The sequence below is a fragment of the Hypanus sabinus genome, chromosome 15 (genome assembly GCF_030144855.1).
Source record: "Hypanus sabinus isolate sHypSab1 chromosome 15, sHypSab1.hap1, whole genome shotgun sequence".
NCBI lineage: Eukaryota > Metazoa > Chordata > Chondrichthyes > Myliobatiformes > Dasyatidae > Hypanus > Hypanus sabinus.
Window position 1 is genome coordinate 75,611,175 of NC_082720.1, and position 27,507 is coordinate 75,638,681.

General features: G+C 38.2%; 1 protein-coding gene across 1 annotated transcript in view; it reads left to right on the forward strand.

Moving 5' to 3' along the window:
• Positions 1-27,507, forward strand: part of LOC132405597 (teneurin-2-like) — a 1,448,984-nt gene that overhangs the window by 1,284,606 nt on the left and 136,871 nt on the right. The window contains exons 10-11 of the mRNA XM_059990528.1: positions 8,812-9,007; positions 23,322-23,423. Of these exons, the coding sequence (XP_059846511.1) occupies positions 8,812-9,007; positions 23,322-23,423 (298 nt within the window). The remainder of the gene's footprint in view (positions 1-8,811; positions 9,008-23,321; positions 23,424-27,507) is intronic.

Genomic DNA, 27,507 nt, shown 5'->3' on the forward strand with positions numbered 1-27,507 from the left:
GTGACCGCAGTAGGGAAAAAACTTCTCCAGTGCCTATTAGTCTTAGTCTGAAGGGATCTGAAGCGCCTACCAGACGGAAGCAGTTCAAACAGTCCATGCGCAGGATGGAAGGAGTCCTTTATGATGTTCCCCGCCCTCTTCTTCAACCTGGAAGAGTACAGGTCCACAATAGAGGGCAGGGAGGCTCCAATGATGCGCTCGGCAGTCCCCACTGTGCGCTGTAGTCTGGTTCTATCCTGCTTGGTGGCGGCTCCAAACCACACAGTGATGGAGGTGCACAGGACAGACTCAATGACTGCAGTGTAGAACTGCAGCAGCAATTCCTGAGGCAGACCATATTTCCTCAAGAGCCGCAGGAAGTACATCCGCTGCTGGGCCTTCTTCAGGATGGAGCTGATGTTGTGTGTTGTGTTTATTGTTTACTTATTATTATTATTTCTTTACATATTTGCATGGTCTGTTGTCTTTTGCACACTGGGTTGTTTTGTGTGGTTTTTCATGAATTCTGTTGTGCGAAGTTGTATTTGCATTCAATGTCCACAAGCAAATGAATCTCAGGGAAGTATATGGTGACATTCGAGTACTTTGATAATAAATTCACTTCGAACTTCATTGAGCAGGCACATTCGGGGCATTAAAGAAATTTAGCTCGGCACATAGATGATAGAAAAATGGAGGGTTTTATAAGAGTAAAGATGATCTTAGAATAGGTTAAAAGTTCAACACAACATTTTGGGCCAAAGGGCCTGTAATGTTCTATGTTCTAGCACTCTCAGTTTTCTTACCTTCCTGCGAACCAATTGGTTCATTTTTTAGTTCATCGGTGCAATATGGATTAACATATTTGAGTGTGGGCTTCGAGAAGGAACACTCAGAGCACATTAACTTGTGTGGGCCATTACATTTCAGCCTTATTTTGATGTCACACAACATCTGTGCTCGAACTTCCTATGATTCTTGGGGAATAGCCCAATACATCACATAACAACAGAGTAAAAGTAAGCATAGCCAAAGTAAACAATCTGTTCTCTTTATCCATTGATTTCTATTAAACAAACTCCATCAAAGTAATATGTCTTGAGAGAGCCTGTGAAAACCTGAGCCCAAAATCAATTCTTGCAGCGATTATGCCCACGGTGAATTTATGAGCCTGTTCCATTTTAAGCCTGATGTAGCTTTTTCACGGGTGCTCTTTGCTTGCATAGAAAGATTTTAACACATAACTTCAATGCAAGGTACATAACAGGAGTGCAATTAGACACAATAGAGCATGGAGTCAGAGAGAAAATTGTTAGAATTAGTGACCAAACACCTAGGAAAGAGATATAGTTACGGGATGTTCTCAGGGATTCTTCCTACATGTGACAGCTCATACGTTTACCAGTTTTCAATGTTAAATAGCTGATTGGTAGCAGCCTTGGGAAGAAACGCAAATGCACAAATTAGGGGCAAAAGTCTCTTCAAACCTGCACCTCCATTTAGTAAGATCACAAATTGAACCATAACTTTGTGCTCCCACTACTCCTGGTAACCTTTCAACCACTTGCTTTTCAAGAATATCTCTACATCTGTCTTAAAGGAATGCCAAAAAGAATGCTCTTTGAAGTAGAGTCTCAAACGCAGAGAAAAAGATTCAGCTAACTTCTGTGTTAAAGATGTGACCGCTCATGTTTAAGCGGGGATCACTAATTGCAGACTTGCTCACAAGAGGAAACATTCACTTCCTATCCACCGTCATGACACACGTCAGGATCTGATGCACTTCAGTCATTCCGGCAGACCAAGCTTGCCCAACCCTTCCTTATAAGTTAACCAAACCATTCCAGTTATCACACCTTTGCTGAACTTTTTCCAATACAATGACATCATTCCTTTAATGGGGAGACTATCCCTGCACACAGGTGTTGCATATCTGGTCTGAATGCCTCATAATAAGTGAACTATGAACTGATACTTTCGTATCCTGTTCCCCTTGTTGCATTCCATGAATAAATGTTATTTATTATCTGTGTCCTCTCCTCTTCTATGAGGATACCCAGAAACTGTGCATATCAGAAGTCCTCAATCTCTCATCATTTAGATTTAATGCTTTTCTTTTATTTTTTTCAAAGTTCAAAGTAAATTTATTGTCGAAGTATAAATATGTCACCATATACAACCCTGAGACTCATGTTCTTGCTGCCGTACACAGAATTGCCAAGAAACACAATAGAATCAATGAAAGACTGCCCCCAACAGGACAAACAACTAATGTGCAAAAGACAACAAATTGTGCAAATGCAAAAGAAAAAGATAATAATATCATCCAGTAGCACTTGCATCCACTGTGATGAAACTTACCAATTCCTGACTGAGAAGCAACTTGGATCCACTCCAATTTGCCTACCGTCACAACAGGTCAACAGCAGATGCCATCTCACTGGCTCTTCACTCAACCCTGGAACATCTGGACAGCAAAGATCCATACATCAGGCTTTTCTTCAACAATGGCTCGTTATTCAATACTATCATTCCCCTGAAATCAAATCAGTAAACTTCAAGTCCTAGGCCTCTATATCCCCATGAGCAACTGGATCATCGATTTCCTCACTTGAGGGCTAGTTCATGAGGACTGGCTTTGGTTTCCTCCTCCTGAAGTCATTAATCAGCTCGTTGGTCTTGGTGATTTTGAATGAGAAGCTTGATGTTGAATGGAAGAGAAAGACCGGAGGCAAGGAATGTGTCATATATTATTAATTTCTAGTTTTTATCCAACAATGGATAAAATGGGTCTAAATTCTTTCCCAAAGCACCTGTCTCATTCTTCTAATTGTGCAGTAATATTTAACTTTCCATTGTCAACATATCAGATACGTAGTAATCACATTTGGGTGGCAGGGTGGAGATACGTCGCTACCAAAGGAGATGTAAGACACTCACTCCTTCCCTCTGCCAGCCTGCAGGTCACCCTTGGGAAAGGTATAGCACTTGCTTAGACCCCCAATCAGGGTCATATGAAGCCATGGGAGCAGGTGGTGGATGGTCATATCAGCAACTAATGCAAATCACAGGTCATGGTTATGTGACTTCTGATGCTGGGCAAAGGATCTCTAAGGGCTATTGATAATGGTGAGGTCACCTGTCTTGTAAAGGCACTGCCCAGAAGAAGGCAACGGTAAACCACTTTTGTAGAGAAATTTCCCAAGGATATTGATGGTCGTGGAGAGACCACGATCATCCACATCATATGACACAGCAAATAATGATGATGAAAAGAAATCACATTAAACTAATGGTTGACAGATGAGATAAATTTATATTTCACACAACTTTTGTTCGTCATTCACCTATTTTACCAATCTACACTATACCAAATAGAAATATCTGAAGTGAGTGCACTATAGCCAAGCATTCCTGTAAATGGACCGTAGGCCTGCTAATCCCTACTACATATTGCTCATTCTCTTGTTGTAAATTCTGCTGCATCATTTTCTTTTGTCAAAGTTAATGCATAACTGTATCCATCATTCTCCATCCCCTCTGGCTGTTGCTTACTGCCTCTGGGCAAATGCAATATTTGGCTGAAAGATGATGAGAGATTTGAAAAGGTTATGACGAGTAACTGCAAAATGGATTGTAGAAGCAAATAAACATTATACATTTTCATCACAGTGTGACAAATTGCTTGCAACATTGAGGTATCTCACTTAACTGCTGTGGACCTCCTAATAACTAAGAAAGTCCTGTGATTTGGTGTAATGGGGATTTTTATATTTATGAAATAAATGGATCGCCAGATAAGAAAAGGTTATAAGTTCAGTTTTATTTGTCATTTGTACACAGAAACATTAAAAAAATACAGTTAAATGTTCATTTATGTCAATGACCAACAAAGTCTGAGGATGTGCAGGGGGCACCTATGCTGTCAGCGCCAACATGGTGTGCCCACAGTTTACCAATCTACGTCTTTGGAGTGTGGGAGGAAACGGGAGCTCCCGGAGGAAGCCCACGCAGTCACGGGGAGAACGGACAAATTCTTTACAGACAGCAGCAGGAAATCGAACCCTTGTCACCAACACTGTAAAGCAATGCGTTAACCGCTACACTACCATGCTGTTAAATGTTTCCTTGTACTGGAATCCATAAATAAGGCAGTCACTAATTAATCCAATAAAGAACTCAAATTCTTTACTGATATGCTGATGAGATAGTGGAATTGGCTGCAAGGAGTGCTTGAGGTAATTAGCATAACCGTGATCAAAGGGAATCCAGGAAAGCAAGAGAAACAGCAGCAGCAGGCTTTGTCCATAGGAGTGCAACATATTAGTAATTTTGTGTGGAGCATAAACACCAGAATAGATCTATAGTTAATTTTGTAAAGGTTCCACATTCAATCCTACATCTCTGTTGGCCAAATAAAATTTAACCACGGCTTAGAGGTGGCTCACTTGCATTCTGCCTGAGAAGGCTGTTTGTTCAAATTATCTCTCCAGAAAAATAAATGAAACACACTCTCCAATGCAGTCCTGCAACATCAGATGTACTGTCTTCCAAATTAGACTTCATTAAGCCATGCACTCATTTGCTCATTCAAAAGAATGTTGAAAGATCCAGTTTAGAGAAAAAGGAGTTCTCCCCGAAGTCCTGGCCAATACTTAACCCTGAGCGAACATGACAAAACTAATTATCTAGTTATTATCACATTCCGGTTTGTGGGTTCTTGCTATGTGCAAATTGGTTGCTACTTCTTACGCAGCACAACAGTATGAATACTTCAAAATACAATGTTTTGTGACAATCCAAGGTCTATAAAGGTTGTCTATCAGTAGAAATATTTTCCTTCCTGGTTTTAATCTCTGCAAATGGCAGTAGAGCTGGTGGGAATGTCATCATTGCATTTGCATTTTAATTTTTCCTTTGGTATCCCTTTGGATTCCCTTAAGTGTGTTTTTAATTATTGTTCAGCACACTGATGTATTATGTAAAATTTAGAAATTAATTTTGCAAATGATTAATAGTGTGGGTATTTTTTCTAGGGGTCCAGATGGCTTAAGGTATTGTGAGAGGAAAACTTGTAGGTATCATCTGAAGTCTATGATTGAATAATAGCTTCACAGTAACTCTGTGTCACATGTCAATTTTGTAATGAATACTAATAGGTTGAATAAAATATAAAGGGTGCTAGTGCATTCAATAAAAGCAAGAAATCCAATTGTGCTTCACATTGGCAGAGAACAATACATTGATAAGATCTGCTGGAAGCTCCCATTATTTTGTATTATCAGGGGTTAGCTAGGCACAATTGGTAACTATAGGTCGCTCCTGAATTATGTGCACTACTACATATGAACAAGCACCCATAATATTATTAAATTCAGAAGTCAACATACATGTTTTTGTTGTTTTTTATGAACAGCAGAATTAGTTTCATCTCTCTCTATTGCCACCTTCAGTACTTTTTCTTTCTTAGGTTTGTGTGCTTTTGATGCTATTCAGTACAATACTGTGGAGGTTGGTTACTCTATCAAGTGAGTTTCATCTATTTTCTCACTTGCAGACAAAGTTGACCCATGGATGTCTGTTTAAATGGAACTTGCTCATTACCTGGGGTTAGCTTGCAATTTTCTTTTGAAACAGAGATTGTAGGTATCAAGTTTGGTTTGAAAACAGTTTCACGATACATCTTGAAATGTTTGTTTTATGAGAATAAATGCGCTATATAAATGTAAATTGTTCAGACTTCCTGGCATCCATAAGATCACGGCTGTTATTCAGTGTAAAGATGGTATAAATTACGTATTTTTCAAAGATAAAAATAACAAGATAAAAAATGTATGGCCTCCCCTATATCAGTGAGACCAAATGTAGATGAAGGACCACTTCATCGAGCACCTTCCCTCTGCCACAAAAAGCAAGATCTCCCAGTTGCCTCTCATTCCAATTCATCTTTCATTTCCAATTCTGACATGTTGATCCATGGCATACACTCAGGTTGGAGGAGCAACGTCTCGTATTCTGTCTGGGTAGCCTCCAAGCTGATGGCATGAACATTGATTTCTCTAACTTCCAATAGTTTTTCCCCTCTCCCTCTTCTCCCTTTTTCCATTCCCCATTCAGGTTCCCATTTCACCCCTACTCTTCTCTTCACCTGGCCATCTGCCTCCTCTGATGTCCCTTTTCCTTCCCTTTATTCCATGATCCACTGCCCTCTTCTATTAGACTCCCTACTTCAGACCCGTACCACTTTGACTTATCATCTCCCAGCTTCTGATTTCACCCACCCACCCACTCACCTAGACACACCTATCAGCTTGTGCACAAGCCCCTCACCCCATCTTCTGATTCTGCCTTCTTCCACCTTCCTTTCCAGTCCCGATGAAGGGTCTTGGCCTGAAACATTGCTGTCTATTCCCCTCCATAGATGCTGCCTTACCTGCAGAATTTCTCCAATATTTTGTGTATATTCAGAGACACAATTATTTCCAATTCAGACATTATGCAGTCAACATTAGGAATGTTTCCTGGTTGTTTTGTGTCATACTGTCCATTTATATATTCTAGCTCTGCTAGCCATCTACCATGTTTGCACATTAATGGTATGAAGGATGTGATAAAACAATAAACTGTATTTGTCCAGATCTGACCCACTGCCCAATCTTGCTATTGTGGTGCCCACCCACTGACCCTTACTGGTTCTGAACATGAAGAAGCAACAGACGGGATATTTCCTACATGGTGGAGTGGGCTCCATACTGAATGTTTGCCTCAGTTAGGTGGAAACATTTATAAACCATTCAGATTTAAATAACAAAAAATTAAAACTAATAAAGGACGTACAAACCAAACAAAATTTAATTAGAAGCATGGTGGAGCATTGGCTTATTGGCAAGAGGCAAAGAGTAGAAATAAAGGGAGCTTTTTCTAGTTGGCTGCCAGTGATTTGTGGTCCTCTGCCTGGATCTGTGTTAAGACCATTTCTTTTTACCTTATATGTCAATGATTTGGATGACAGAATTGATAGCTTTGTGGCCAGGTTTAGGATGGTTTGAAGATAGGCGGAGAGGCAGGTAGTGTTGAGGAAGCAGGGAGACTGCAGGAGGATTTAGACAGATGAGGAAAATGGGCAAAGAAGTGGCAGATGAATGCAGTGTCAGGAAGTGTATAGTCATGCACTTTGGTAGAAGAAATAAAAGTGTAGACTATTTTCGAAATGGAGAGAAAATTCAAAAATCTGAGGTGCAAAGGGACTTGGGAATCCTTCTGCAGGATTCCCTAAAGGTTAATTTGCAGGTTGATTCAGTAGTGAGGAAGGCAAATGCAATGTAAGTGTTGATTTTGAGAGGTCTGGAATTTCAAAGAAAGGATGTAAGGCTTTATTACAGACTGGTAAGGCCTCCCTTGGAGTATTGTGGGCAGTTTTGGATCCCCTATCTAAGAAAGGATGTGCTGACATTAGAGAGGAGGTTCAGCAGAGGTTCACAAGAATGATTCCGGGAATGAAGGTGTTACCATTTGAAGACTAACTGATGGATCTGGACCTGAGCTCACTTGAGTTCAGAAGAGTGAGGAGTCTGATCCTATCAGAACCTATGAATGTTGAAAGGCCTTGATAGAGTGGATGTGGAGAGGTTTCCTGTGATGGGGGAATCTAGGACCAGAGGGCACAACCTCAGAACAGATGGATGTCTATTTAGAATGTAGATAAGGATTTACTTCTTCAGCTAGAGAGTGCTGAATCAGTGGAATTTGTTGCCACAAGTGACTGTGATGCCAAGTCATTGGGTATTTTTAAAGCATAGGCTAATAGGTTCTTAATTGATCAGGACATGAAGGGTTACAGAAAGAAGGCAGGAGATTGGGGCTGAGAAGGAAATGGCAGAGCAGACTCAATGGGCCAAATGGCCTAATTTTGCTCCTATATCTTATGGTCTTAAACACAATAAAATGTAAGCAAATACTGAAAAAGCACTGACATAAAACTCCTGTGTGTTTTCATTCACATGACTCAACCAGCTCTAGTGTGGAGGTAATGGGTCAGTTAAAATATGCAGCTAAGTCCTCTCTGTGGCAGTAACGTCTGATCTCGAGTTCATCTCAGACTCGATGTGTAACTAAACATGCACAAGTCCAAAGCTTGCAGAGTCACTGACTTCAGATAGCCAGTAGTTCTCCATGGAACGGCTGGTTAAAATTAAGCTCAATTCAGTCCATTATATAAATGCTGTCTCTTTCTTTCTGGGAAGAAACTTTAATCAAGGGCATTTACAAGGATTTGTTGTTTATTGATCGACCTTATAGTAGTTTGCAGAGAACAGCTGGGTTTCAATATCTTCCCGATCAAAAGCTGCCGAAAGACACTTGATTGAAATAAAAATATTCAGAGATGACCAATGAGATGCAAGTTCACCAGCTGTATACTATTATACAAAATAAAAACAACCCACTTTTGTTTATTTGAAGCACAATGATGTCCATGTAGGATGATTAATAAAGTAACACAATCTCTCTGATTATCAAGCGGTAATCATCAAATTAATTGGTGAAGCAAATACTCTGAAAATTGTGATGGAATTACTTAGCGGTGCTAAAGCAGAATTAGAAGTGTTTTTTTACAGCTGATTATAGTTCAATTGCTTCCTTCAGCTACAACTCTTCAATTAAGTAGATCATTGAGAAGATTATCACATTTATGAAGGTAAATGTGAACTGATTTGATGGAAGGTTTCCAGTGCATTTCTTTTTGTTTCTGATTTCAGTATGTTTTTATGAAGGTAAATGTGAACTGATTTGACGGAAGTTTTACAGTGCACCTCTTTTTGTTTCTGATTTCAGTATGATTTTATGGAGCGCCTTGACGGCAAGGAGAAATGGAGTGTCATGGAATCGCCACGTGAGAGGAGAAGCATCCAGACCTTGGTCATCAATGAAGCTGTGTTTGTTCAGTATCTCGATTCAGGCACATGGCATCTTGCTTTCTACAATGATGGGAAAGAAAAGGAGCTAATCTCCTTCAATACTGCAGTTCTAGGTGAGCAGAGTACAATACAATAAAATGTATTATCAATAGCTCTTTTTACTTCAGATTTTGTATTAAATAGGGTATTCAAAACAATGAAAGAACCATTAGATGTTTTTGATATCATTTGGAGGGAGAAACTTGTTGGAAGATTGTGTCTTTTTTGCTTTCTATCTACCATGGAACCATTCTCGGTGTGGTATCTCTCAGATTCATTTATTGAAATCACACAGTACGTGGCAAGATATAGATTTCCATTTCCCATGCTTGACCTGGAAATATGGCACAACATAGGGGGAAAGTAAATGCTAATGACTTCCAGAGCCACTTGTACCCAATTATGCCTCTTCCCTGAAGTTTACATTCCATTGGCAGAACAGAATGAAATAGACAGGAATATTATGACAAGTTGCATGTGTCAGAATGGATGAACAACAGGATTGGTGGCCCAATTCAATCATATTGTCCATCCATTATATTCTTTTCTCAGTTGTTGTACTTTGATGCAACTCTTGATTAGTTGAGCACCCTAGAGACCAAATGTCAGTCAAATACCAGGAGTGGAGTCACGCAGAAACTTGACAGAGTAAGGACAGAAACGGGGGGGACGGTGTCCTTCTGTAAAGCACATTACTGAGAGACAGCTGAGTTTCAGTCTTATTCTCCTTTCAAATACCCTTTCAATTTCATGGATTGTATTTTTTGCAGTAGAACTCTAGTATTCAAACTGCGATTAGGTTCTAAACTCACACTTACTAGTTTACTAATTCAGTACCTAAACATTGTCCAGCATAAATCTGGACTTCACAGAGAGGTAAAGGGAAGAAGAGGCTTTGGGTTGAGTAACAATTTTAGCAATAAAAGGGGAGAAGACACAATGGGCCAAATGGCCTAAATCTGCTCCTATGTTCTATGGTCAGGCAAGTTTTTTTTATAAAGTCGGGAGAATGAGTTCAAAGTAAATTTAATATCTAAGTACATATATGTCACCATATATTACCAAGAGATTAATTTTCTTGTGGAAATTCACAGTAGATACAAAAAAATTAATAGAATCAATGAAAAACTACACACAAATATGGACAAACATCCAATGAGCAAAAAACAACAAATTATGCAAATATAAAAATAACAACAAAATAATTAATTAATAATATTGAGAACGTGAGTTGCAGAGTCTTTGAAAATAAGTCCATAGATTGTGGAGTTTCAGTCTGGCGGACAATTGGCAGCCTATGGAGGAGTAATAGCAGAGCTTGTCATGTTCAATGGGGTACACTAGAAGCTAGAGGTCACAGATTCAATTTCTAGTCAGGGGATCTGAACACAAAACTTCCTGTTGGTGCTCCAATGTAATGCTGAGGTTATGCTGGAATGTTGTCATTCAGGTGATGCTATTAAACCAGGGTGTCATGCATTACTGCCTCACACTCTGATGTAAAAGAGCCCACAGTACCATTTTGAAAAAAGAGCATCAGTAATCATCTCTCGTTTCTTGGGTAATATTCACCTTTCAACTCATATCACTAAGGACAGAAATGAAGTACCTCCAACAGTTCAGTAAACGTTGCATAGAGAAGAGCAATCGAACCTCGAACTTGGGGACAAGAATGCTCTTCGTGTTGAGATACTAGATAGTTCACTAAATACAAATTAAATGTCTCTTTTGTCACATTGCCGCAGTGAGTACACTACAAATAGACATCATTGGTTATAATGTGCTTTGCAACATCTGAAAGGGATGCGAATAGGACAAAGGACAGCATAGCTCAGGAACAGGACCTTCAGTCAATGCTGTTGGTGCCGACCATGATGCCAATCCAACCAAGTCCAATCTGCATGCATGTGATCGATTTTCTTTCACTGCACACTATTCATGGGTCTGTCTAAACACCTCTTAAATATTGCATTTATATCTGCTTCCAGCAGTGTGTTCCAGGCACCTATCACACTCTGTATAAATGATGTTCCTTGTAAATCTTCTTTAAACTAACTCATCCTTAAGCTATTCCCACAAATATTTAAGATTTCCTCCCAGGGACTCTGACTATCAACCCTATCTTTGCCTTTCATAATCTAATACACTTCTGTCAGGTTACCACCTTCCATTCCCCACAAGCCTCTGACATACTAAAAACATCCAACTTTTTTGTCCAATCTCTTCTTATAACTAATTTTCTTTAATCCAGGCAATATCCTTGTGAATCTCTTCTGCGCCTTTTGCATGAAAATGTAAATCTTTACTTTTTTAAAGTTAGAAGTTGATTAGATTTGTGGAAGATATGTAGAAACGTGGAAGAAACAAAATATACATATTTTAATTCTTAACTAAAAAAGGGCAAATCAAAATAGAACTGTAGAAATTATTTAAATTAGGTCCTTTGATAAAATAATGAGACAGGGCTTAAAAATAACAGACTAATCATTCAAGAATAACCTCGCTGACAGTAATTTTTACCCAGTAATGATTAATCCATTGCAGAGCAGGAGGATCAGGGAAATTATGTGCAATGAGGACAAGTGATGGAATTAAAGTGGAGACTGATATCAGCAGCAAGTCAGAGTGGATAACACTGGGTGATAAGTGAAGAAGGTCACTGATATCAAAGAAAGTAGAGAGTGGAAAAGACTGATCCTTAGGGAATGCTTAGGTTAACAGAAAGCAGGTCAGAGCAAGAACCATTAATTACAACACATGCAGAGGAATCTGATGTAGCTTCAGGCACAGCTTTAGTGAGGGTTGCATGCTGGTAACTTACTTGGAATTGCTCTATGTCAAATCACATCATAGGCTTTGAAGGTGTTCAAGACCCTGCTAAAGGATTCACAAACACATTCAGGGGCAAAATTCAGCAATCTTTAATTTATGTCACTCATACATTCAGAAAATTTTTTAAGATGATAGAGTATTTGAGAGCTCCTCATGTTGTCATTCTTTATATACTCAGTGCCCACTTTATTAGGTACACCTGTCCAGCTGCTTGTTGTTGCAAATATTCAACCAGCCAATCATGTGGCAGCAACTCAATGCATAGAAGCATGCAGACATGGTCAAGTGGTTCAGTTGTTGTCCAGAACAAACATCAAAATCTAGAAGATATGTGATCTGAGTGACTTTGACTGTAGAATGAATTTGATGTCAGACAGGGTGGTCCGAGTACCTCAGAGACTGTTGGTCTCCTGGGATATTCCTGTGCAACAGTCTGCAGAGCTTACAGAGAATGGTACAAAAAAAACAAAAAAAAAAATCCGCTGGGTGGCAGTTCTTTGAGCAAAAATGCCTCGTTAATAAGAGAGGTCAATGGAGAATGGCCAGACTGGTTCAAGCTGACAGGAAGGTGACAGTAACTCAAATAGCTAAGCTTTAAAATACTATAATGCAGAAGAGCACCAGAGAATGCAGAACACGTCAAATTTTGAAGTGGATGAATTACAACAGCAGAAGATTGTGAACAACTCAGTGGCCACTTTATTAGATACAAGAGATACCTACTAAAGAGGCCACTGTATGCAGGTGGAAGAACAATAGTAAAATATTGAGAAGATGAGATTGTACATACAAATATATGTTTAGATGAATTAAGAGGAGGAGAGACTCCCTCTCTCAAGCTTGCTCCAATAGTAAAATTCCACCCACTTACTGATCAAGTACCATCTATCTTAGCTTCAAGATATTTAAATATTCTGCTATCATTGTGTTCTGTGAAAAGAATTCCAAGACCTCACAAGTGCTGGTGAGTAAATAATTATCTCTCTCTTAAAAGGTTGACTTTTTGTAGTTAACAAGGCACGCTTAGTTCTCGATTTTCTCAAGTGAAAACCTGGTTATCCACTCTCCACAACCAATTTGTTAAAACTTCTCAGGATCTTATTTTTTGTAACAAAATCTTATAACCAAGAGAAAACACCTTTCATGGAGGTAGAGACAGGCAAATTTACAAGGATAAAAATATCGTCGAGTGGATTCCTATTAAATCCCAGAGTCTGAAAGCACATCTTCATACCCTGAAGCTCTGTACTGTTTGACAGGAGCACCCTGTGGAGTGTTTTTTCCTCCCCTGTCATGTTTTCAATAACCACTTTTCCTGTGACACTGTATATCCCTTCCAAGAAATATCAGCTTCTCTGGGTGCTTGCAATATTGATAATCAGCTCACTGCTGCTCTTGAGATTATTGTTTCCTGTTTACAATTCAAGTTCTCAGTGTCAAGTTGTTGAAGCATCTAACTCAAAATCCCAGGATTAAAATAGTGCCAAAAAAAGACATTTGCTATTTTATCAATGCCTTTCAATGTTGGTCCATGGTAGCATTGAACACTGGATTAATCAAGGATTTAGTTATATATCACAATAGTGTCGGAATATTTGCTGATTCTAATGCTCTAAATATCCTTTTTCCATTATCTGGGATTGCTTTCCATCAAAGTCTGGTAACATCTAATATATATCAAGCAGGTCTAAGAAGGATAAGAGCCTTGTTAAGTTGCATGTCTTCCTTCAGCTGTGCTCCCAAAATACTCCCAACTCCACGTCTATATACCATTTCCTCAAAAAAGAATGGGCTGATTATATCTGATGGATTCTTCCGATGAATGCATGCATGCCTACTCTTCTAAAGGTTAGCAGATCTCAACTTGTTGGTTCTGCTATCTGGAGTGCAATACTATCTGTAAAATAAGCTGAGAAATTGGAACTATCCAGTGCTATTCCAGAGGTCTAAATAAACTTCCAAGAGTTCTCAGTCTCAGCTGTGAATTTTAGAATAAAAGTGGGAAAGGTGCACATCAGAGTCATATGGTAACCCATTGCAGCACTTTAATAAAGATTCATTCATTGCAATCGGCCCCAGTATTCCTTGGCTAGGAATTTCCAATAATTAGGAGGGTTCCAACCTTGAGTTACTTTATATTTCTTCTTCGGGATTAGAGTTGGAAATTATTTAAAAAGCAAATACCTGAACTTTGACCATAAACAGTTCATTCTTTCTTTACAATAAATCTTAAACAAAGATTGTTTACTATTTGTGAAACTGAATACTTGTATTTATATCATACCCTTCAGGACACTCTACAGTCCTTTGTAGCCCATGAGGTATCTTGGAAGTATAATCATAAACTGAAGGGAACACAGGAACCAATTTGTCAGAACACCAGGAATATCTTTCATATGATCTTCAGCTAAATAGGTTAAAGGTTTTTTTCTATCTTGCCAGGAGAGGCAACGGATCCTCTGCTTAAAGTTTCATTCAAATGATTCTGTGCAAAGCAATTGGATTATAACTCCACAACTGACATTTCCATTTAAGTCAGTTTTGGCTAAATAAACAAACAATATGCTACGAATTGGGTCTGTAAACTTACATTCTCCCTCCAGTTAAGAGAAAGCAATCTGTAGCTTGCTGTAGTGGATCTTGAAAAATGGTATTTCAAGTAGCTTGCCATCATTATTGTTCTTTCATTTGCATTTGTCAATGAATCATCAGTCTGGTCCTTATTTATTGCCGGCCCAGTTTCCAGAGATGCGCTTGGCCTTTTACAGAGGGTGAAAAAAGATGTCTCATTTTCAGTTGTCACTAATCATTTCGATCCTCTGTTTAAAATTTAATGCTCAGTCTTGGCTGAAACAAGATAAATTGTCCATTGGAGCAGAACTGAATAGAGATACAGATTGCCGTGATCTAATCAAACACCAAAACAAGACGGACTGAATGGCATTGTCCCGTTCGTGCTGTCAAGTGCTTGCCATTATTTTTGCCTGAACGTTTTTTATGGTTATAAATTTTACTTTGTTATTTATACTTACAGCTCACCACTACATTCTCGAGGGTAACTTGAGATGGTCAATTAGATGCTAGCTCAGTCTGTGACACCCACGTCCCTTGAATAAATATATACGCTCAGTGACCACTTTCTTAGGAATGGAACCCAGTGTGGTCTTCTGCTACTGTACCCCATCCACATGAGGGTTTGACATGTTGTGCATTCAGAGATGCTCTTCTGCACACAACGGTTGTAACACATAATTATTTGAGTTACTGTCGCCTTTCTGTCAGCTTTTCCCAGACAACGACTGAACCTCTTGACCATGCCCACATGCTTTTATGCTGCCACATGATTGGCTGATTATAACAGACACACACACACACACACACACACGTACACATTGCATGGGTTTTAATGGTTCTCTGTTTTTAATCTGGTAAGTTTTTCATCTTAGCTATACTCATTGGATGTCGAAGGGAAGTAGACGACTAAAGAATTTTTTTCTCCCAACAAAAATGAAAAAAGAATCACCAGAGAAGTTATTCACTCAGAGTCCCATCATTCTTACTTTGAATCACGAGTAGCAAAGTTAATGCTATGGCTCCGGAAATTACTGATGTTGTGCAGCAACATAACAACTTAAGCTTTCATCTATCTATCCCCAGTAATGAGGTAAAATGTCACAAGGCGCCTTATAACAATGTTATCAAACCAAGTTTGAGACTGAGCCAAAAAAGAAAATATTAGAACCGGTGATTGAAAGCTTAGTCAAAAGAGTACATCTTTAGTCTCCTTTAGGAGGTGAGAATGAGAGTGGTAGAAAAATTCACAGGGAATTCCTGAGCTCAAAAACTAATCAGCTGAGGCATGGCCCCATGGGGGTTGTAATGAATATTCGGCATGTGCAGGAGTCTAATATTGGAGGAGTGCAGAGATTCAGAAGCAGTATTGTGGAAAGTTCAGTGATAAGGAGCTCAAGGTCATGGAGAGGATTTTAAAATCAAAACATTGCTGGACTAGCAGGGAAATGAACAGAATGCAAACACTTTAAAAATTGGAAAACACTAACCAGCAAATACTACAATTGAATTTTTAAAAATCTTGCAGCCAATGTGCATCGATTCCACAACCAGGAGCAAGATCACAACTAAATGCATTAACAGATAAAATGTCACAATTTTGAGGAAGGAGTCATCTACTTTCTGCTCCATCACAATAGTCTGTTTCTGTGACCATTTCTACCTATGGTGCATTTCATCAATGTTAAATTTCTGGTGTTCATCCTTTTTAAAAAACAGTTGCTATTTGTTGTCACTTTAAAGATTTTAATGCTATCCCTTGTTGCACAGTGGTGGAATCAATGGTGGGTTAATAACATTGGTGCTGTGCAATCTATCTGAAGTCAGTGTCCTTGGGAGCCAGCATTTTCAATGCAACTCACATTGTTCTCTCCGGGGAGTTTGATCATTTAAAATGGAGGGCAGCAAACAGGAACAGCAGACAGAGGCAGTGAGGAAAATCGGAAAGCCTCAGAAAGGATCCATGAAGAACTCCTTGCAGACCTCCTTCCCATGGGGAAACAGGCCAGAATAAAAACATAAAGGTATTTAATTTGCGCAGATTTATCTGGTCAAATAGTGACTTGTTTAAATAGCACATGAAATAACGTTACATGAAAGCACAAAGTGATTCCCAAAGAATTTAAATCTTAGGTCCTCGGAGAGTTAACTATGAGACCCATAGCCCATAAACAAACGGAGGCTGAGCTAAGTTTAGCAGCAATATTTACATTGGAGATGCAAACCATAGTGACAAACTCACACATTCACATATGAATTGAATGAAAGAATCTGACAAAGTAATTATAAAATCAAAACTTTCCAATAAGACTTTCTAATCACAATCTCATCACGGTTTCATAGCCCACATTCTTTTCAGAATGCTCCTTAAATATCTGCTCTAATTGTTGAGGGAGGAAACAAAGAAGAAACTTGATGATGGAGACCTACTAGACAAATGTTGAGTGCAAGTTAACTTCGAGAATGCATAACTTAAGTCCAAATTAGTAAGCACTTCCAGATGTGCAGTGTAATTATGAACATTATGTTTTACAATTCTTATGTTATTTTTTAAAAACAGTGTTTATGTAGATAACTTAGTCCTTGCATTTCATTCATCTTCCAAGAAGGGACAATTAAAATAACATGCACATATTGTGCACATACAGTATGTGCTTGTGAACAAACAACCTACACATTACGGTGTATATCTATATCTATCCAATAAACATGACATACCCATGGATATCTACGCACAGTTACCAAACCATACAAATATCACAAATATGCATATTCCTGTATATATACTCTTAACTCTTTCGATCCATTGTAGAGCAAGATTTCCCCCAAATATTTTAAAGCATCTTTGCATGCATTTCTGATTGTCACGCAAAAGAAAGGATGTGGCTGTGTTGGGGAGAGTACAAATGAGTTTCTCAAAGGTATTTCCTGAATTGAAGGATTTGAGTTATGGGGAGAGTGCGCATAGACTGACTTTGTATCTCTGGAGTAAAGGAGGCTGAGAGGTGACCTGATACAAGTGTATTAAATAGTACAAGGCATTGAGAGTACTGTTGGAATACTTTTCCCCAAGGTAAGGCATAGATTTAAGGTGAGAAGAAAGTGCTTAAAAGGGATTTTGAGGGGCAAGCTTTTTACAACATAGTGTGCTTGGTATCTGTATGTCACTGCCAGAGAAGGTGGTAAAGATAGAATCACTACTTCTCAAAGACATTTGGACATGCACAGAAAGCTATGCACCAAACGTATACAAATGGGATTAGTATATAGATTGGCATAAAGCTAGATGTGATGCACTGAAGAAACCATTTCTATACTGTACAACTCTATAATTCTAAACATTGATTGTAAAGAAGGGTGCCAAGGTCTAACTTTTTTTAGTCAGCAGTACTTCACTAAGTTAATTCAGGTTTCAGGTCTCTGGATATTGATCTGCACTTGGATAGCTCACTCAGAATGCCTTTCTAAATTTTTTCTGAAGGCAGTTCTGGAGGCTTACTCATGCTCTGAGTGACCATGGCTGCGTTAGCTGACTTACTGCTGAGGATTTCAGAAGATGACAGTGCTATCTCATTGTGATGAGTTGTGAGTCTAATAGACTCAGGGTTTTGGCTATAGACGCCAGCCTTCTGTAGGATTAATGGAAAGAACAAGTCTGGGCTACAAAGAGAAATCATGTCAGTATGGTAATTGGGCAAGGAGGGAAATACAAAGTGCAGGTTACTGTACAAAGTTTATAGAATGGACATTCATTCCAAGTCATTAAATATCCAAAGAGAATAAACTGGTACAAATAAGCAACACTAAATATTAAACAGAAAAACACAATCTTATGCAACAGAGAGTAGGATTTATTTGGTAACAGATGATTAAATCAAAACCAAATTGCTTTTTGCTGTTTTAAGTTTCTGCTGCTCCTTTACTTATAAAAGATATAGAGCAATTTTTTTTGAATTATTAACTTCTACATGTTTTTCTTGCCAACTATGGGACATGAGTGTAATTAGATTTGACCCACTTAGCTTAATTTTATGATTGTAAGTTCTGTTATGATTCTAAGAGTTTTGTTTTATGTAACTCATTATCCCAAATTTAAGAAATACTCTTGTTTCTGCTTCACTTCTGCATTAAAAAATCTTAACTTTCTGACAAATTGCAAATATGGTATTGATGCCAATGGATGTACAGCAATCTTTGTATTATCTTGGGTACAGGTTCCAACCGTTTCGAATAATTTTATTTGTCAATGTACATCAAAACATACTGTGAAATGTATCTTTTACATCAATGGCCAAAATAGTCCAAGGATGTGCTGTGGGCAGCCCACAAAATGTTGCCGTGTTTCCGGTGTCAACATAGCATGCTTAACTGTACTCAGTAAGGGAGAAAATGCGAGCATCCAGGGAAAAAACACATGGACACATGGAGAACATACAAATTCCATGCGGACTGCGGCAGGAATTGAACCTCAATCTTCGAATTGCTGGCGCTGTAAAGCATTGCACTAGCCAGAACACAATTGTGCATGGATTGGCAGTTGGTAAACAAATAAAAAGCAAAGTAAGAATGGCTTCTGGGCCTGGTAGTCTGTGATAAGAGAAGTCCAACAGCAGTAGTACTTGTTCATTATGAACATGACTAGGTGAAGAACGTATACTCAGAACACAACTTAATAACAAGCTGAGAAAGGGTTAACCTGCAGGGTGTTTTCCTCAGGTCTTCTGCATCCACAGATGCTGATATGGGTGAAGAGTGCGCTGGCGCATCATGGCTAGAGGATGTGACTACAGGTTTAGACTTTGCACTTTTTGGAGCTCTCTTCCTGCACACTAAAATTTAATAACAAATTCTGCACATTTTAAGCTCTCCTCCTGTTTATCAAGAGCAAAACAGGAGACCTGAATCGGAAAGAATCAAAGTTCAGAGAAGTGGCTTTGATGCTTCAGAAGTCAGGGCTGATCTGAATCTAGGATAAGAATCAATTAGAAAGGGTGGCACTGACAGCAACGGCACAGGTTTTGCTCTGATATTTTGGATGAAACTGCCACTGTTTGTTGACAGAAAACAATTAAACCTATAACAATATTAAAAATTCTGCTGATGTGCAATTCAACATTGGAAATTATTGATTCTCTCAATTATTCAATATGCTTCCACATATAGCTATATATTTACAGTCTTTTCCATCACAACCATGGGAAATCATTTGAGTTAACATGAATCAAATCAAGTTAACAAGTCTGAGTGAAAAACAAAGTACACTGAAAATCTTATGTAAAGTTACCTGGGGTCTAAGTGAACTTTTAATGGTCCAGAGAGCACTAATTATGCTTGGCAAATGATCTGACCTGAAAACAAATTATATGATTTCATATTATAATTCCCTCATGTAACAATTACAAAACATTAGAGATTTAAAATGCTTCTATTGTTTTTATGATTTGTCAACTTAAAAAAATGTACAGTGAGGGTATTTGCCCTCCAGGCCTGTGGTAGCTCCCAAAGGAGAAAACAAAATGGTTCCAGTCCCTAAATCACCCTGTAGCCCAGCAACTTATGCCTTGGCTTGTACCCCTCAAATCAGCTTTGATTCTTCTGTCATTTACTCACATTGGTGGTTAATTGCTTTACCCAATTAACTGACCAGTGTGTGTTTAGGAAGTGGGAGCACGCTGGTGCACCCATAGTAAATGAAACAGTAATAGGGAGAACATCTAAATTCCATTCGGGCAGGATTCAAAGTCAGGATCAAATCCTTTTCCCTGGAGCTGCATGGTTTCAGAGCTAGTCACTGTGTAGTCATAGCACTAAACTTTTATATTTATAATGAAAATTTAGGCTTAATTATATGTGCCTAATTAATTTTTAATTTAGCATTCTTTATAAGATTTAAAAGTTAATTAATTTTTTTTATTCTTTTATGTAATCTGAATTAATTCTTTGAAGTGATCAGCTGGTCAGCTACAAACAATGCGGGAAAAAGTTAAAATAAGGTCTGTTATCAAAGTACTGTACTTTTCTGTGGCTCTATGGTATATTACCATATACTACCTTGAGAGTGATTTTTCTTGCAGGCATTTACAGAAAAATAAAGAAATACCATAGAACTTACAAAAAATACTATACATAAACAGTGACTAACAGTCAACCAATGTGCAAAAAAAGAAAAATGTTGCAGATAGAAAATGATTATGGAGAACATGAGTTGTAAAGAGGCCTTGAAATTGAGTCTGTATGTTGTAGAATCAATTCACGTTTGTGAGTGACTTTATCCGCGCTGGTTCAGGCATCTGAAGGTTGTAGAGTAATAACTTACTGAAACTGGTGGTGTGGGACCTAAGCTTCTTACCCAATGATAGTAGAGAGAACAGAGCATGCCCCAGATGGTGGGGATGCTTAATGATGGATGCTGCTTTCTTGTGGTTTTACTCTCCTTGTAAATATACTCAATGGTGGTGAGGGCTTTGGCTGTGATAGATTGGACTGTATCCAACATTTTCTGTAGGCGTTGGTGTTTCCATACCTGGTCAAATCAACAGGTTGAACAGCCTCTGTTGGGGAAAGGGAATTCCAACATTTTGGGTGGAAACCCTACATCAGGACTGAGTAGAGAAGGAACATAACCGGTATAAAGGAGAGAGGAAGAGTGGTGAGACAGGGTAAGAGGTGATTGTTAGGCTGAGGAGAGGTGAAGGCTCAATAAACAATCTGCTGGAAGAACTCATCAGGTCCAGGAATGTCTGTGGGAGGAGAGCAAGTTTCAACGTTTTTGGTCGAGTCCTTGAGGGTTTTAACCCAAAATGTTGACAGTTGCTCTCCTCCCACAGGCATTGCTCAATTGTGTTGCTCCAGATTCCAGCATCTGCAGCCTCTTGGGGTAAAGGGTGGTGGATAGATAGAACCAGGTAGGGAAGAGGGAGGGGTGAAGTTGGCAGGCAGAGGCAGGAAGGTGAAAGATAAAGATAGACAACAAGTTAGTTTGAATACATCATAACTACTGGGCATCGTGGATCCTTAGGAATTGATTCCTCATAGCAAAACTCAATAAAAGAGGACGTTATCACCACACCATTCACTAGATCTTTGCCTTGTGAGTTTTATGAGGTCTACCATGACTGTAGTTATTTCACTGCTTGCAACAAATTCTGACTCATAATATTCATCTCATGTTTTGCAATAAGGTATGGACATCATTTAGTTGCGATCATAGAATCGTGGTGTACCACATCACAAATACAGGCACTTATTCCCAACTAGTCCATGCCGACCTGATCTTCTGCTGAGTCCCATCTGCCTCCACCCAGATCATGTCTCTACAAACTCTCCCATCCATGTACCTATCCAAACTTATTTTAAATGTTATAATCAAACCTGCATTTACCTCTTCTATAGGCAGCTCGTTCCACACTTGCACAACCCTCTGACTGAAGATGTTTCCCCTAAATACTTAGCCTTCACCCTAAAACTATAACCTCTAATTCTTGTTTCCCTGAATCTGAAGGGGAAAAAGCCTGCGTGCATTCACCCTATCTTTACTCCTCGTAAGTCCTTCCATTATTGCTTTATCCTTTCTGCATGGGGAGTACTGATTGAAGTAGTTCACACCAAAGAATGTGAATGCAAGAATGTCCTTCACCATTTCTGGTTAAATTTCAAACTCCTGAAGAAACAAATGAAAATCCCTCCTCATAATCAATCCTGTTTCATTGAGGAGCTACGTCTTTTTATGGATAGAGAAGCTTAAGATTAGAAGGACAAATCATCCCAACAGAGCAGTTTCTATCCTCCTTGTACAGCACTGATAAGCATTAAATTTGTGATCGCTGTTGCATACAACACAGAAATGCATGGTCAGTGGAGCAGATAACAAATAGAATTGGGGATGTCCATCCATGCTAGGAGTAATCTTCACCAGTAGCAACTGTGTTGAAGCAACAAGAGATTTTATAGAAACTGCTAATTTTCCAAGCAGAAATGTGTGATTCCAGTGCTTTTTGCAATGTTTTTTTAAGTTTGATTCCTTTTGATACTTGCTCTTCATTTTAAACATCTCAAGCACAGCTACTGATTCCTAGAAAATAAAGAAAACACAAGGTCATTTGATTCTTTTACTTTCTTTGTTTGGTAGCGTTTTGGAGCAGATCCTATATATTTTTTATATATATGACTTCTATTCTGATGTGTGGAAATACAAGTGCAAATGTGACCAAATTTGAAAGAAGAAGGCAAGAGAATTAAAAACCTGGAAACTGACTAATGCAGTCAATTAGCATTCAAGCTCACACTCTGGAATCTGTCTTCAGATTTAGCCACAGTTCTGTGCTAATTGCTAAATATCTCGCAGAGAATAGAAATGAGTGTATAAAGATAAATAAAAGCAGTGATCAATGACTACCCAATATGATAATTCAAGTACTGCTGAGATCATGGAAATATTATCTGAGGAAAGTAGCTGATTAAGACTGAATAATGTAAACTGTAAAATCAGTAAGATATTCTGGATTTAAGCTTAATTATCTTGAAGCCACAGGGAGAAATTTTGAAGAATGTTCCCTTTGAGATTAGATCAGTTGGATGAAGTCCACAGGATGGCAAATTGTACGTGGTCAGTCGAAGGAACAGATTTGATGAGCAAAGTTGCCTTTTATTATCTAGTGCTTACTTATGCCCTTAACTTGACATTTTCAATCAAATCCAACAAAATTGTAGAAAATGAAAATGTCACACTGGTGGATCGGTGAGTGCTGTTTCTCAGCTCAGTTTCTTCAGGTGAACAAAACGATTGTTAACTCTGTTTCTGGACCAGAATGACCTGTCAATTCTTGAAATTCATGCCGAAACAAGAAGTTCTTGGCATCTACATATGTTGTCTCACTAAGCATTATATTTTCGGAACAAAAGGCCATTAAGTTACAATGGAAACTTTCAAGTATTAAAAATTCACTGAGTAGAAACTGTTTACTAACCATTTTATGATACTATCAGATTCTGTGCAGGAATGTCCTCACAATTGCCGTGGCAACGGAGAGTGTGTGTCAGGAGTTTGTCACTGTTTCCCAGGATTCCATGGGGCTGATTGTGCAAAAGGTACAGTTTGATATCTTACTAATAAGTGAGGGCCATTTAACTCTGCTGCATGCATAATGGAATCTTTTCATGATTAACAATTTGATGTTGTAAAAGGGAAATATATTTTAGGGATAATGTTAGAAATTATAACTATTTGTTTTCAAACTATATTTTGTTCATGGTAACTTGTCACTAAAGTAGTGTAAAGCACCAAGTTAAGTCTTCCCTGACAGACCTGCAAATAAGAGAAACATTTCACAGTAAGTCCTGCCTATAAAAGCCCCAAATTGTATTGATCTGTTCAAAGTTCCTTGGTGAGATAGTATATTTATTGGATAAGGAAATTTAGGATGAGGAGAAGAAATATACACCACAGAATATAATTTCTGTCTTCATCACATAGCACCGATTAGCATTAATTTAGCTATCATTCTTGCTGGCAGAACAGAATCAACTAGTGAAGAGAATAAAAGACATTTGGAATGTCCACCCATGTTAGGATTAATACAAATCAGTGGAAATATTGATGGAAGTCCAGATGCTATGGAAACCACACTGTAGCCCACCTCAAAATGCTCAATTCCAGCACTGCCAAAAAAGTCATCTATTCTTTCATCTTAAGGGACTTAAAATTATAAGGACAGAGAACAAGAAATCATATCAGAAAACCAGCCAAAATAATTGCTCCCAATTCAATACGAAAAGATATTATTTGTTGTTCATTTAGGTAAATAATAATCCAAGCATTTGATCTAGGAAAAGATTCTAATCAGTAAGCACAATCAGTTTAAAGTTGGTAGGTGAGATGTGCATGAAAGCTGAATGCTGTACAGATTCAGATGCTGAAAATCTATTTTATTTCTCTGTCCTTTCCTGGGTATTGATTCACTGCAGAAGACGTTCATTTGTCATGCTGAAGAGTGCATTTGGTTTTGCATATTTTTGGACATCAGTATGCAATGATCTTGGAGTTCAAAGTATACAACAATACTGCAAACAAAAATCAATGTATTAAAGATGTCAGAAATATGAATTAAAAACAGAGAATGCTGAAGTACTCAGCAGGTCTGGCAGCACATATGGAGAGAGAAACAGCATTAACATTTTAAATCAATTACTCTTCATCAAAGATTGAAATGCTGCCATTTTTCTCTCTTAGAGCTGCTGATCGGTCTACTGAATATTTCTAGTATACTCTAGTTTTAATTCAGCAGAGGAGCAATCAAAGATTAAACAATTGGTATTTTGGAAATAGCTATCTACGGTTTTTCACAGATGTTTACAGTACAGAGACATACCATGAAGAGGTTTCCTACATTTGAAAAGTTAAATTTTTTTCAGCAAGGTGGTCAACTGACCAAGGTGATGTATGCAGCCCTGTGCAAGCAAATGCAATAAAAGACTTCTGAGGTCTTTCGAAGGTGGAAAAGCCTTGCCTTCACCTTTACCTTATCTCAAAGATGTAAAACACTTTAATTGTTTCCGTATGCTCCTAATAAATCCCATTATTCTAAATACTGAAATACATAATCCATAAAATGTATTAATTGATAAAAAAAGCAACAAAAATAACTTGAATAATTAGAAACATTAAACAAATGGTTACTAAGTAACTTACCTTGCTTCTCTGCAGTCAACTAATATTCATTGAAATGAATGGGTTTGCAGATTTCAGAGTGAATCCCAGCATAGATACTAGGTAGTCTCACCACTGGAACACAGCTGAGCTGAGAAATGAAGCAGGCCTCAAATAATACTGTTTTAGAAGAGTTTCTAAAACAATTTATAGAAGGAAATTTATTTTCTAATCATACCAAATTCATCATTTTGTAGTTGCGGATAATATTTTGACTGTAACTCGAGAAAAGCAGCAAATTCTCAGCAATATTTATCATGCCATTGGATGTAATTCTTTCATCAAACAGTTAAGACAAGATTGTCATTGATTCCAAGTTCAGCATTCCAATGAAGTGCATCCCATTTTCCCAATTGATAGAATTCCAATATGCCATTGAGTTTTCCAGTAATTTCCATTATAAATATCTACATAATCAGTTTTGTAATATATCGGTTAACTTTTTCCAATTAAAAGGCAAATTCTGCTGGTTTTCTGACCTCATGATAACATGTCTCTCATTTTATTTCAAAGTCAATTTAAATGATGAAGAGGGCCTAGAGGCCTGTGAGTTAGATGTCTGGATTTCTAATCTAAGAATACGAACAATGGCCCACTTTAGGGTCCACATCATTTTCTGAATCTGTAATGCAAGGTACACAGAATAATATTTGCAGCCAAATGTTGCTAAGTGATAAGCCAGGTATTTTACATTGTATATATGCCAAGTTAGAAGGCAGCTTCAGTTTATTAGTTTAACATTGTTTTGGGTTAGATTGCATCAGTGCATTGTGTAATGATTTGATCTCTATGAACAGAATGTAAGACAAGTTTTTCACTGTATCTTTGTACATGTGACAATAATAAGCCAATACTAATACCGAAACTAGAATGAAATGATGAAATTAATTTGTCTGTGGGAGAAAATATTCAGTATACATTTCTTTGCAATTTTTAAATGTCTACCCCTAAAACTAACAATTTAGATGGTCAAAATTTTTATGCTTATACAAATTTGTAAAATTGGGTCCCTGCTGGTCTGTGAATGAGTGTACTGACTAGTGATGTAAAAAAAAGAAAAGTGAAAACTACTGATTCTGTCCAAATTTGCCTATTTTTGTCCATGTGACAGTGAGGGCACCCAATTGACCTCACTGCCCCAGATGAGAAAAGAAAATAGAAATTCCACCATGGATATTGCTTGCAATTATTAACTAATGGATGTTATTGAAAAATGTGCACATATTGTTGTCAGATGGGGACTGGATCAGTCTTGATTGCAATGTCCAATCCCTCACCACTCCTTTCCACAGTCACTGCCTTTTTCCACATATATAATTCCTTGGGTGAGGAATTGGGTGGCTGTTATTGCCACCAAGACCATGCTTCAGTATGAATCATGCTCTTTAGAAGAGGAGAGAATGATGGGGAACTTGATGTTAGAGAACTGATGGCTTTCGGTCCTTCAACAGCCCATGATGTGGTACCTTGCAGCAACTTAACCAGGCAGTGGCTGGGTGAAAATTGGTCCAGAATTAAAGCTTAATTTTCACATCCAACCATTTGATCATAACCAAAATTCAAATATCTTCAAATGGATGAATATGTTACCTTGAAAGAGGGAGGTTCTCCTTTGCCGGGTTAAGCTGTTACCAGGTACAGATGTATTTAAGCTTCATCTTCTCAGATATTGGTTTTCATGCTGAGTTTGCTGTTTTATTTTTGTTGTGCATTCTTGTTTGTTTATGGCTTTCTACTCAAGGACGGCGACATTTTTCTAAATTTAAGCACAAGGGTAGGTTTTCTTTTTGTATTATTTGCCTCTGTATTATTTATGTCAGACATTTCCCAAGCGACTTAAACCTACTTTGGCAAAACTGCATTCCCTCACTGACACCCCACTCCACCCAATACAGGCAAGGAGTACATGGGCAATGGTAAATTCCCACTGGCACAATGTAAAGTACATCAGTCAGGGAGATGCTGTTTATGGAGTCAAAACATCACACTGACCCTCTCCCTGTCTACACGAGCCCATGAGCAGTTCATACATTGCAAAATAATAGGGCAATGCAGGAGAAATATGAGAGTCACCTTGATGGTACAGTTGAAAGATTTGCGAGGTATCTCATATTGTACAAGTTTTGAGGCTGATAATGTATATCTCCCAAGTGGATCAAAACATTGTCATCACCCCCAAGTTAAAATATACAAAGATTAAGTGAATTCCCAGTGGTGATCACTATAACCCATGTAGAGTGAGTGGGCAAACTTAAAACCATGAGACACCAGTAAGACCCCAGTTGTAGGAGGGAGGAGTAAATTGGCATATGGGATACCAAAATGCAGAACATTTGCCAGATATATTTCATTCCCTACCTGTATTTATACCTGCCTCTTAATAATTGCCTCGGGCGAAGGGCTCAGTGTGAAGAGGTGAGTACTTTGCCCACTCTACCACTCAGCTATGCACAGAACACCGGCAGA